General features: G+C 39.1%; 1 protein-coding gene and 1 long non-coding RNA gene across 6 annotated transcripts in view; both read right to left on the bottom strand.

Moving 5' to 3' along the window:
* LOC126918658 (uncharacterized) overlaps positions 1 to 4,736 on the bottom strand; it is a 362,464-nt gene extending 357,728 nt beyond the window's left edge. For all 5 annotated transcript variants that reach the window (XR_007711391.1, XR_007711393.1, XR_007711392.1 and 2 more), the window contains exon 1: positions 2,522 to 4,736. This is a non-coding gene — a long non-coding RNA (uncharacterized LOC126918658). The remainder of the gene's footprint in view (positions 1 to 2,521) is intronic.
* A 7,520-nt stretch (positions 4,737 to 12,256) lies between these two features.
* Positions 12,257 to 12,928, bottom strand: LOC126918657 (probable salivary secreted peptide). The gene has a single exon (XM_050726798.1). The coding sequence runs from the start codon at positions 12,834 to 12,836 to the stop codon at positions 12,432 to 12,434; it is 405 nt and encodes a 134-aa protein (XP_050582755.1). The 5' UTR covers positions 12,837 to 12,928; the 3' UTR covers positions 12,257 to 12,431.
* Positions 12,929 to 13,246: the final 318 nt, after the last annotated feature.

The following is a 13,246-nucleotide window of genomic DNA, read 5'->3' as shown; positions in this document are numbered from 1 at the left end:
CGAGAGAACTACTGTGCTTAAATAAAGCCGTAAACTGCACTGTGTAATTAGAATCCAAGAATTCAAGCTAATTAACGATTCAAGGGAGACTCCTATACCTTAGATATCCGCGAGAGCGTAGAAGATTCTACTGCAGACAATAAAAGGAAACTAAAAGCCCGCCGACTCGTACAATCGTAACGAAGAAACCTGGATTTAATTTGTACCACGGTACGATCTTGTATTCCCGTAAAATCGTAACAACGTATTTTGCAGCCTATGCGTGAACAAAAACTTTGGTTTCACTCCTCGATCGTTTTTATCGTGCGACGATTCTATTAGAGCCGTATAAATATCGTAAAATTTTTATTAATATTGCGATACATCCGTTGAATAAACTTATTTCGTTTCTTCGATACCACGTTAAAGATTACACATTTGTGTGCAAAGAATATAAGAACAAGGTGCAATGACGGAAATGGGTGGATCGCAAGACAAATTAAGAATTTTACCGACTGAATGATAGAACGATGGAGAAGCGAGATCAACTACTTAAGAGAAGCCGAAACATACAAAAGGAACGACAAATCAAAAGCGCTGTTGATGATAATGCATTTTTCAATGCTGCTCGATGCTGCATGCAAAGTATCATATAGTGTCGGATAAAAATAAAACAAGAAAACTGTACAATAAGAAACGATAAAAAACAAGCGGACAGAGGTTGCCAAGTGTCAGGATGCAGCTATTGCAGTCACGTCTAGTTCAACCACGAAAGCTTGCGGGTAAAGCAACCAACTGCCTCCTGTTTCTTTTTCACGTTAACTTCGCTCAATTTATCCCCCATCTACCTGTCCTTCAACTTCCAATTCAGTACAAATGTATACATTTGAATACCGCAAAAATATCCATTTTGAATGTAATACTTTTTAATTCAATATTCGAAGAATCCGCATAAAGTATTTATTTGTAATTTTGTTACATGTCAAAATAGCGATACATTCGTATAAATTTCCGAATTTAATTTGCGCGCTCGCGTCTACTGTCAGTCATGATCTCCTCAGCGAGATACCAGTTCAACGTTCGTTCTTCATTGCAAAAGACCCCCCATCGAGTGAATCTTGTTTGGAACAGAGTCACCTGCTTTCAGAGCCGTAGCTCCGGATGATCTCGAAGGGAAGGCGGAACTTTATTGCGTTCTTGCACGAAAGACACGTTTACGACGTGAGTCGGAAGAGAACGAGAGTGAAACGTGTGGCATGGTCCGATCAAGGAGAGAGAGAAGAAGAAGAAGAAGCTGGAATAAAGCATGAAACACTGTACATCCAGTAGAGAAGAAGACCATTAAAGATCTACCGAGCTGTCGGATAGCTCGCTGTTCTGTTCGCGGGGCCGGCTCAGACTTCGCTGCAGGATTTTTCTTCCGTTCTCCGTTTCCGTCTTTTACTCTTTGTTTCGTCATTCCTCGCGCTCATCTTGCTTTCACTGCGACCCTTTTCTCCGCTGATTTACCGTGTCAACATCTGATTTTCTCGACAAGTTTTAATATCACGATACGCGATACACCGTTTAGATTTCCCCTGTTATTCAAGGAAGTAACGCGAATTGATCGAATTTCAATCAATACATTTAGAAAACAACGCATTCCATAAAGCAACCGTAATTTCTTGCTTAATTATTTTCTGATTGCTTTTAGCTGTAAATCCTTTATGTTGAACGTTTCTTATGCTATAAAACTCTATTTAGAGATAATCGTTCTAGCTATTAATTAAGTTTCATTGCAAGACGTCAGTCATAAACTTCATCTCTAGAATTTATGTACTAATAATGATAAGAGAGGGAAGTACGTTGTTGTAACGACTTCTCGTTACAACATAAAGACATCTTTCATAATTAATTATGTGTACACAACGGTAAACAACACAAATCAAATTTTCAATTATGTCTAATTATCTACGTACGCATATAGCTTGATAATTAAACAGCCCAGTTGACAAAAACAATTCCCAGCTACGTTCTAAAAAATAACGCATAACAAACATCGATCTACGTTACTCCGAAGCTCTCGCGGTAAAATAAATCGTGACAAAAATAGATTCGCTAACGTGGAACGCAGTCATGTACACGACACTTCAACGAAAAAAAAAAAAGAAAAAAGAAAATAAAACCAAACCATGTAGCAAAATTTAGATCCTCATTAGTGTCCCTTCCGTAACCAGCGCCTCGAAATGTTAATTAAAACCGACAAAAACAATATTGTCACAGAGCCGGTTAACTTGCAAAATGTATGCATATAGATTCATGCGTGTACGTGTATACGTACATGTATACCAGCATATCCGTAATGGATGAGCACGGTTGTTTTGTTTTGAATGAATACCGGAGGCATCGCGCGTGCACGCGCACGCATATCTATATGCAGGTGCACGCAGACACATGCACAAAGGAACAGTGTAAGTGAATCGACCGGTATACATTCACGCATCGCATTCATATACATGAACTGTGGATAGGAAGTAATGGTAAAACGTGACAGGGTACTTACTTTTTACAAGTGACCGAGTGGGCTGCGTCTGCACTTTCGTCACGTAAACACCACCGTTTATTGTTCTTCGCGTAGACAAGCGTTTAACCGTGCGCGTGGCACAATTACAGACCGATTGCCTCCACGGAGCAACGCGTAATCCCGGCTAAATCGGACAAAGGATGTACGAAGAGGCTGGGGTGCGTGCACCACGAAAATCGAGCTCGAGAAATCGTTACTCCCGGTGATAATTGAAACCGGAATTAACCGCAACAATGTCGATTCGCGCGTAATCGAATTTCCGGCGTTAGCGTATAGAACGAGGGAATTTCCGGATACTAGCGATCAGTGATGCGACCTTGAGAAATTCACGAAAGCATACGATCAGCAAGGTGCAGATACGGGAGTAGCACGATATGTCGGATAGTTAAAAGCGATCGAACGAATTAATTAAGATGTTGATTAATCAATTAATTAATGGTGTAACGATGCGCGAGTAATTGGCCACGCGCTGTCTGTTGTCTCGATCGACACGTCGAATTTGGAATTCACGAGGTCGCGGCAATCCTTCCACTCGTACGGAGTAAACACGAGATGTCGATGACTTCCTTGTAATCCAACTGGGAAAGGAGCTTTCTTTACACACACGGGTACCTTTTTTTCAGGTGATCATACGATTCGTCCACGAGCACCAATCTTCGTAGCACACACGCGTACCGAAATGTCACGAACAACCACGCCGAATTAGTAACCGGTACACGCAGAACGTTACAGTCGAATTTCAGTTGTTAAATGCAGGTTTCCTGTGCCACTGTACAGGATTCAACGTTTAGATCATAACGTTATGGCAAAACACGGCGTCTTGAATACCTTAAGACGATAGTCCTCTCTATGGTCTTTCGTAAAAACCGTGAAGGGAAGGTTAGTTCAATCACAAACCGGTCGTTAGTCGCCTCTCTCGGATTGTTTTCTTGAAGGGTCGGTCACGTACAAGTCGTGATACGCTCGATCGAATACAAGCTTCGAAACGTACCTCCTCTCGTATGCCAGAAATTTTATATTATTCCTTTTTCCGATATCGGAACAAATATTCCAACTCCGATATCTTCCTCGTAGTCGACCGAAAAACTATCGAAAGAATCCAACCGTCCTCGAACGTCGCAACCAATACGATACTCCGTTTGCGCGCGAAACAAGATCTCAATTTTTCGAATGCGTCATATATCACAAGATTATAGTTGCAACGTACTCTATATCTCGGATCAATGGCACTCTGTTGCTTCGATTTTTTATCCCCTTTTATACATCTGCAGATTTTGTCTTTATGACTTCCTCTGGGACAGATACTCGACCGTTGTCGTCCTATGAGATACTTTTTTTTCGATTCGAGCTCGTAGATCGAACAAACTTCGATTCACCGTTAGCCACCTTCAGTTAGAAACTTCGATGGTTCGTCGATGCACTCAGAGTAAACGTAACGGTGTTAAATCGGCGCACGCAACGACACTATAACACAAACCGACCGCGGGTAAAAGTAGTCGCGACGAATTATTTAGCCGCTACAACGGACACTGATCGAAGCACAAACTCGATTATTGGTAAATCTCGCGTAATGCTTTCGTACCGGTAGTGATTTCCACCATAAATAAGATACACGCGATCTAATACTGGTGTATAAACCACAGCTTGCTCCTTCCCTGCAGTTTGTCCTTGTGAGCGATTCGATATTCTCGTCCTGTTAACTTCTCGGATGTAAACGAATAAAATGTCACACGGCACAGATATCCCGTAAGGGTGCTTTACACGAGTCACGTTTAATCACTGTCAACAGTTTTGTTTCCTTTCCACTACTCTTTTCGCTGTCACTCTCCCTCTCCGTTATACGAATTGAAAACACGCGAGACAGACACCGGTAAGCACTGCGGCCGACACGATCGTGACCGAAGCGAACCGAACGAGATACGAGCGCTCGGTTCGAGTGGACCGAACGAACCAGTGTGTTACACCGGCAACTGATTTGCTACCGCAAAACAGTCGGTGAATGCTGTTTAAATGGATGTTCTGTCACGATGCAATCCTTTCGTCTGCTTTGATCTTAGGTGCAAGCGTGTATCTGTACTCTTTATTTTCACGAAGATCGCGTGGATTCTTTCAATCGCAGTCCGGTTCCGTGGCTGCTCGCTCGTCCGTTGGCGGGCTTCGAATGACGAGCTGCGATCGCTCCCCACGCAACGCTCCGGCTCTCTCACTCGTTCTCACTCGTACCTTGCGCATACTCTCTCTGTCACGTTCGTAAACGTTCCCTCTCGCTCTATCGCTTACTATCTTTCTCCCTTCCGCGCATGAGGGTTTCGCTGGCTGGCGCACACTCTCTTCCTCTTTCTCTTTCTCTCCTGACGATGCAGCCAAAGGAGAGCAACGAGGAAAGGACACGTTCGAGCGTATGCCTAGTAGCGTGTGTACGACAAAGACGAAGAACAACGCGCGCAAGCGCCAAGAACGTACATACTTACTGGTGCTATCTGCTAGGCGGTAAAAGCACCCCCGCGAGCGCAACTTCCGTTTAGAGGTGGAAGAAGCGGGAGTCCCCGCAGCACCCTGCTGTAAGATACAGGGGGTGCGCGACTACCTAGCGCACCGAATACGTGCACACAAGAAAGATCCACCGCTATACGAACCTATCTCCTCGGTTGCGCGCGAGAGAAACATTTTTAACACCGATGAGGCGGCTCAGCCGGCCATCTCATTAAGGGTGTGCCACGGTGCAAGGGGTATGTTGCACTCGCACGATGCGTTTCGCCAAGCACGCAATTAAAAGTCGCACTTTCGTCGTCATTTAAAGTTGTTGTACGAAGTACGAAAAACGCACGAGACGCGAAGCTTTAAGTAAACCGTTTAAAATACCTCCTCGCCTTTGACGGAACTTACAGCGTATCTCGAAAGTTTTACTCGTATTTTGAAAAATTTTAAACAGTTTGTGGGAATAACTGTAGCATTTCATGATTCATTTTTTTAAATACATTTTCTACCAATTTATTCCCTTTCTTTTTTTTGTTCATTTAGTTTGTTTATGTTTAACCTCTGTAGCAATTTATTATTGCATGCACGCGTTGCCTGTTCCTTAATTGAATAAATGAAAACATGCAAATTCTCCATATTGGTTAAACGTTGATTTTCGATATTTTCGTTTAACTTCGTGTAAACAAAATCTCTTCTCTAATATTAATCAAATATAGTAGTTTTGTGATATATTGGATTGAACAAACCATTTTTCATTTTTTATCTTCATTCTACTTTTCAGTGGATATATGGGCAAAACATTCTTTTTTATTTTGTATTGTATAAAAATCATTACGTAAAATTTATAAAAAGTGATATCTACTGTGACTTATGGAAACAATGTTTTAATCAATTCTAGAAATATTTATAATAATAAAACCTGAATTATTATGTATGTGAATGGATGTTTATTCGCACAATGTGGAATTTACACGTGGAACGTCACTGATTTAATTGTGATTTCTTTGTCAACTCTTCCTTTGTGCCAACTATTGTTAGTATTTACAGCAACTCATTGTTTCTATTTTTGATCAACTTTTACCGTTGATTCTTTAAAATTAATTACGATATCCAATGAGGTTCAAATTAATTCATTATTCGTAAGCGAAAATTGAAAATAATAAAGGTTTTTATCTATATCATGATAAAGTTCGTAGAAAGGGAATGTAAAACGTGATAGATAAGTAGAAATTTTAATAACGCGTGATTTAAACTTTGAAACTAACGTGAGAGTCTAAGATGTACTAAAACTTGCAACGGCTAACTTGTTCGGTGTTAGCTATTAAAGTCCTCTTATCTAAAAACTCCTTTAAAAGTGTACTACCAAAAAAGACGGCACCACAGTCCACAAGAAGCTAGCTTGCCTTGGTGACTTGGGAAAGATCGTATCTCTCTACTGTTTATCGACTTCACTCGGTAGTTACGCGTGCTTTCAATGCAATTTTTCAGTAACAAGCAACCTGTCAATATAAGGTAGAAAATTGGCCTCTTTTATTTTTTGAAAGGTAAATTGCGACATTTTTATTGCCGGGTATAGAATCTTTCGAAGCAATCGATACTCCGTTGCTATCAGAGTTGCTTAATATACATAAAACCTTGCTTACGTAATTTATTCGATATAATACATTTACAACTCATTTAAAATGTTCATGTCCTAATGAAAACTTTCCAATTAATATGTCATACTAATATTTTATACACTGAAATTTGAGTATTAATAAAATGTTCAATTAATTTCTCGTAGCACAATATGTTTGAATGCAATGATTAGCATAGTGAAATTTTCAAGTAGATACATATAAAGTTTCAAACATTAATGAAGCTTCTTCTCCTATTATACATTAATTTAGCACTAAAAATATTTGAAAAGAATAATTTCTGATAATGGCTCCCATAATTATCAATTTCTTGAGAAAACGGATTATTCGTGTTTCGCCAATGTTTCCCTCATTCAAAGATTCAACTACTGGAAGTGATCCGGGTGAAGTTTAGGATCAGACCAACGTAGAAATGTTCCATTACCTTGTTTCTATTTATGAATGGAGTATATTTTATGTATGAATAGTTAACCCAAATTCATTGGCATTCATATTTCAACAATTTCTTTCTGCAATATCGTAATCATTATAATTTTCTAAAATTATTCAGATGCCATATTGCGTTAGGATGAATTAAATTTATGTAACGCACTCTTTTTATAATTATTACGAAATTATCTCGCATGTAAATAAAAATCGCTGCGGAAACGATTTTGGGAAAACAGTAAGTCGCTTAAATGAAGTTAAACTAAACTGTACAAAAAGATTGCAGTTTCAGTATACATGCATATGAGTAAGTTGTCTGGTAAATTACGATCGATATGTGGTAGAAACGACGTGTCGACGATCCTCATTTTTCTCCGCCGCTCTAAATAATGAAAGTCAACCCAGTCTTGGCAAATACCAGCCAGACGAGGAATTGTTGCGTGTTGCCTTGTTCCTGTCGTGTTCATTTTTGTTCGTTTCGGCCTGTCTTCGAAAGACAACCGTCCTCGTCCGTGTATTGAACTTTCTTCCTGCGATTAAATATTTAACGCTTCGATCGATACAGTTCCGTACATCCACGGTCTGCGACACGAGCTATCTGGCTGTTCTATACGAAACTCTTCTACTGACCAGTCGGAGAAATTACTAACCGACCCTTTGCTTTCCTCGTACGCAAACACATTCGTGTACGTCACTCTCAATCTACTTCGTCCTCCCTTTTCAAGCGACTAAAAACATTTTCTTGTATGAGACAGTCGAAGTGGCGGCACCCTTGCAAAAATATCCGAGACACCCTTGAAAGAGGTCCTCTAAAAAATTCACTTATCATAACCCAAACATAAATATGTAGATCGTTCATAAAGTGATTTATAGTATTCTTTATAAAGTTTCATGAACGAAATTACCTACGTTACCTGCACCTTAAGACAGGGGAATAAGTAAAGGAAAAATTTTAATACTTACAGAATCTACCGTTATTATTTATTACCGCAAAAAGATGTAAGTGTTTCGTAACAAAGCTACGCCTGTAACCATTGTATATAGTAGCCTCCGTTTAACAACTTTGTCATTTTTCTAATTAAGTTTCGATATTAATCCGTTCCTAAAAATTATTTGTATTCATCTTTAGATAATAGTTTAATAAGCGTAACGTATTATTAGTAAGATCCATAAATTACAGTAATCGTATAAATTACATTGTACAAATATTTTAAAATTTATCATATAAATATATAAACGATGTTTCTCCCTTTCTAGACAGTTCTCCCTCAGATCGATATACGAAAGGCGCGTAAATGTCAATATTTATTGACGTGAACCCCTGTATCCCTTGACAATGATTGCCTTTGCTGTAGTTCACCTACCTGTCCTAACACCCACCACTTTACGTCCTTTTACCTTTCCTAACTCTCGCACGATATGTCATGCCATTTTCTTGGGGCGTGTTATAATTTATCTTCGGCAGTAACGTCGCGCTGGAAATGTAAGAAAGGGATGTTTATAACCGTGATTTATTACGTGAAACGTTTTAGAAAGCTTAAAAATACGAACTTTATAGAAATATGAATGAGGCACGATGTAATTGAAATAAAAAGTATCAAGCAATGTATTAAAAAATGACATTTTTTTTACGAACGTGTCCTTAATTTTTTCGTTTCGAACGTGTATCACGTTTGTTTCATATGGACAAGTATTTAGAAGTACTTTTGTTCTGCGGTACATAAAGCTTTTAAACTGGTTGTCCCAGTTCTTTCTGAATTTTAATTCCAAAATGTTCCACTACTTACTTTTTCTAACCGTTCATATTTTTATTGCAGTTATTTTCTCTCTTTGTTGAATGAATCAACTGACACTAGTACATTGAACGCGCACCTAAAATAGAAGTTAAAGGGTAATTAGCTTAACACGATTAGGGTGGTTTAAATAAATCCCCAATAGTGGTAACAAGTTGAATTCAAACGTAGTTAAGCTTTTATAACCAGGAAGTTTAGAAATATGTGATTATGATATATATATACTTTGTTCTTAATGTCATAAATTGTAGAATGACTATATAGAAGACGATTTGAAGTGACGTATATTCAAATTATTTTCAAGAAGACCCTGCCACGCTTTATAATCGCTTATCTATCGTAATTTAAGTTGAATATGCATTCACTGTTAACACTACATTTGATATGTTCTTAAGACATCCCTTTTAATCACGATAGATCTTATCGTAATGTGATTTTCTTTACAAAGAAACCGATCAAGGGGTAGTAGTCAAATATGTTACTTATGTACATAAACGTAAATTAGTTGGTCAGAATATCTAGAGTCCATACCAGTTAACGAGCTGACCGCATGGGACAATACAGTTGACTTACGTCGTGACCGTACTGTGATCTTGCATTTGCGGCTAATCAGCAACTGAAATTGGTTTCAAAGGACTTACAGCTGGTATCGAATACATACTCCTAAATGTTCCTATAGTTGATACACCAACGATACAAATAATTACATGTAGATACATCTTAGTAGTATCGAAATAATATTCCAAGTTTTTCGGTTCAAATCCTCTTAATCATCTTTCCTGTAAATCATAATTAAGAAATTATATAAACCAATACAAATATTAATTTAATACCGTAATGAATAAGTATTACATTAAGGTGTAATTTCATCTACATGATGTAGAAAGTTGTCCGTTTTCATTAATCATTTCCACATGTTGGTTAGTGCCGGAACAAATTTATAGAACACCGTGTATCTATTTAATCACTTTTATCGTACGATACTTTGAAATCGATGTATACAACTCGTCAGAAGCATGTACTCAACTCTCGCACGGATGAATCTTTAACTTCATCAGCTTTTACAGTAGGTTTGCTTGAGTCTCGTCTCGAGCATCAAACGGAAAATGCAAGTCAGTTGGCCAATCCATTAAAACCATTTCATTGGAGACTTGCTGCGTAATGTCTATAACTCGACTGACTTGCATTACGTCGGTGATATTTCAGGTAGGATATGCCGAACGCTCATAACCTGCTTCTCTTTCACGTTATTTTAGTATCTACATATGGAAAATAAAAAAGGTAATATATTTTAAAGCGAATCATCTCCATCTTTTTGCCTTAGCTTGTCCGAATGTAGGGGAAATTTATGTTACTATTTTACGTTAACTCTTTTGCACTTCGGATCTAAATTTCGAGAAACAGAAGAAACGCGTCCTGTTATTTAGCTTAGAGTCTGAAATGCTGAAACTGTAACTACGGCTTTCCGTTTAAAATTGCTCGATAATGGCCGTTGCGGTTTCGGATCGATGGTCGGTTCTTTTGTAGGTGCACCAGGGTGTACGGTCGTGCAAACACGCTTTCATTCGTTCGTTCGTTTTCGCCCAATCCTGTCATCGAATTGTCTGTCCGACGTCGCTTCGCATGCACGTTTGTTCGTCAGTTTCGCAACTTTACAAGCAATAACCAAAAGCGTGCGGGACAGGTTTATGACTAGGCGCGGTGGTCCTTACGCTTTCGCATTACGCTCGACTGACAGCTGCGGTCGGATGTTCGTGATGCGTGCACGCTTTACGAGCCATAGGTCTTCTTATCAGAGCTGATTGCATAGGAGGAAAACTACTTTATATTCAAAGAACCGACCTTCGGTATTATCATGAGTTTCCATCATCAAATTATGGTTTAAATCCATCAAGATAGGAAAGAAAATATAATGACCTGTATCCAATATGAGATATGCGATACCGTACTTGTGTGGAACAACGAGTTCCCCGGCCTATCAATTAAGCGAAGATCGATATTCGTACAAAAAAAAAAGAACATCCAGAGAATCTAGAATAGAACTCTATAGTCCATGGTGCGCATACGTACATATATATATGAACGAACAACCAGGTGTCAAAGAAAAGAACTCTAGATTTCTTTATATACAGAGCTATTTTTAGTCAATCATCATGAAAGTAATGGGCGACGTTTTTATCCTCCGGAACATATGCCGTGGTTCTTTTCTATATCCCCGGTATAGCGTTTTCCTGTAGCACCTAGGCCAGTGATTTCTGATTACTATAGGTAAATATGTACTAAATTATTGACCACTCTGTCTACATTTTGAGAAAATATAGCGCGACAGTTTGCAAATTATCCACTTATTTCCTATGTGTTTAGCCACAGTAACGGAATAAATATTACAAGATAGCTATATCTCGAGTTGTTTGTCAGAACATTCATGCCGCGTATCCGAAATAGAATTATAAAGAGAACGTTCTACTGCTACATCGAAAATACGAACAATGACCCTGAGAAGAACTAACGAATTACTTACAGCGGGTTATGCAAACAACAGTCAGTCTATACTCGCGTCTCATGCTTGGCAACGGTGCACGTTCCACCCTATTACTCGGACAACTTTAAAATGGAATTCCATTTCGCTGATATTTAAAGTGATTCACAAGCTCGTTTCTATTTACGAAACAGATATCTACTGACTTCTCAGTGTCTGTCGTCATTAAAGAACAATCCGTAAGAAAGAAAACCGTATTTCCCCCTGGAGCGAGGGCACCTTTTGAGAAGGTTGGAACTGCAGACAAACTAGGCACTTTCTAACTCGTTGCGTGGGTGAAACAGAGATAGAATAAGTAGGTTAACGAAATGGTCGTTCGCAAGCTTGAGATACCGCCACCAATTTCAGTGGCCCTCAACTCGATTCGAAGTTTCTTCTAGACGGTACGATCCCCATGGTAGAACGCGCCACGAAGCGACAACAATTTTCCAGTCGGTTGTTCCTCCTTCGTGCTACCACGCGTGCATGCACAAAATGTACTTTGCACGTAAGCCTCGGAAACGGAAGATCACTGCCTCTTAGAAACGTCTGCGAGCTACGCCGGGATTGCGAATGCTACGCCGAAGAAGCGGAAAGGAACGAAAGGAAGAATTATCGGGAGCCACCGTTGGGAACGGGGTCTGCTTGATTAAGGCATACAAGAAAGACATTCCATCAGTGAATTCCTCGCAATCTGTTTTTCGACGAACGTCCAGTCGTTCCGCCTCAGCGTTAATTGCATTATTATCGACACCAGGACTAAATAACTTTTCTTTTTCTTACGTTCTCGATCTTTCTTGCGTGCCCCGCATTCTTGACTTGCGTTTACTTAAAAACTAGTATTTATATATTTCTATAACGATTACTTTTTGATCGATAAATTTTATTATATTAAATAATTGACATATTTACTTCAAAATTAGACAAATTCTTCAAGATGTAAAAGATTTTACAAGAAAGAAACAAGTAAACTTTGATTTGCACGTTGCATCCCATAAACATATCCAAACAACTGTGTTCGTGTCAGTCATACCAGCTTAGTATCGTGAGTATATCTCGATGACAAAGTTGATTCCATGACCCCTCTGGCTCTTTAGTCGGATGGTAACGTTCTGGTTTCCTGGGCCACCGTTGGTAATGCTGGCGTAGGCACCGTTACCATTGGTTTTCTGATCAAGTGCCTGGATCATGGTGATCCTTTCCCAACTTGAGACGTTGAATGTTCTTTCCTCGACGACGATCCTTCCCCAGGAAGAATTCTTAATGACACTCTGTCTGAGTACAAGCCTGTCACCAGGCATTCTGTACCCAACGACCAAGTTGTGTGACTTGTTTGTGTTGTTGGCGGCATAGTGACCGACTGGTGGAGCCGTGTTTACTTGCGCAAAGATTACAGCTATGGCAATTATTGCCAAGTAAGCGATCGTTTTTTGCGCTCCCATGTTCGACACGTTTACGAAAGATTCGTACAAGTTCTGTGGTTTCGATTGTGTTACTTTGTACACACTGAGTTTTAATATCTGCTGGCTGCTTAAATATCTGCACCGATCGGCTTATCAGTTACCTGACTTATCGCGATATGTTTGTAAGAGTGTACTTGTTCATTCCGGAAAAATTCGTTCTAGGAAAGCGCACTTGTAGACGATGATATTATTTTCATGTCATGTATGATAACATCGATCAGTTATCGCTTGTGATAAATAAGCTATTTTCCCAGAATTAAATATCACTTGTTAAAAATAAATAAATCGTCTAGTTTAGATGTTCTCGATTATAAAACATAAACACTGAATCTGATTTGTTCCACGATTATAGAAAGATAAATTTTTCTAATTAATTTTATATTTCAACT

This window comes from Bombus affinis, chromosome 7 (genome assembly GCF_024516045.1).
Source record: "Bombus affinis isolate iyBomAffi1 chromosome 7, iyBomAffi1.2, whole genome shotgun sequence".
Lineage (NCBI taxonomy): Eukaryota > Metazoa > Arthropoda > Insecta > Hymenoptera > Apidae > Bombus > Bombus affinis.
Note: the sequence above shows the minus strand (reverse complement) of the source record. Positions and strands in the feature narration are given on the sequence as shown.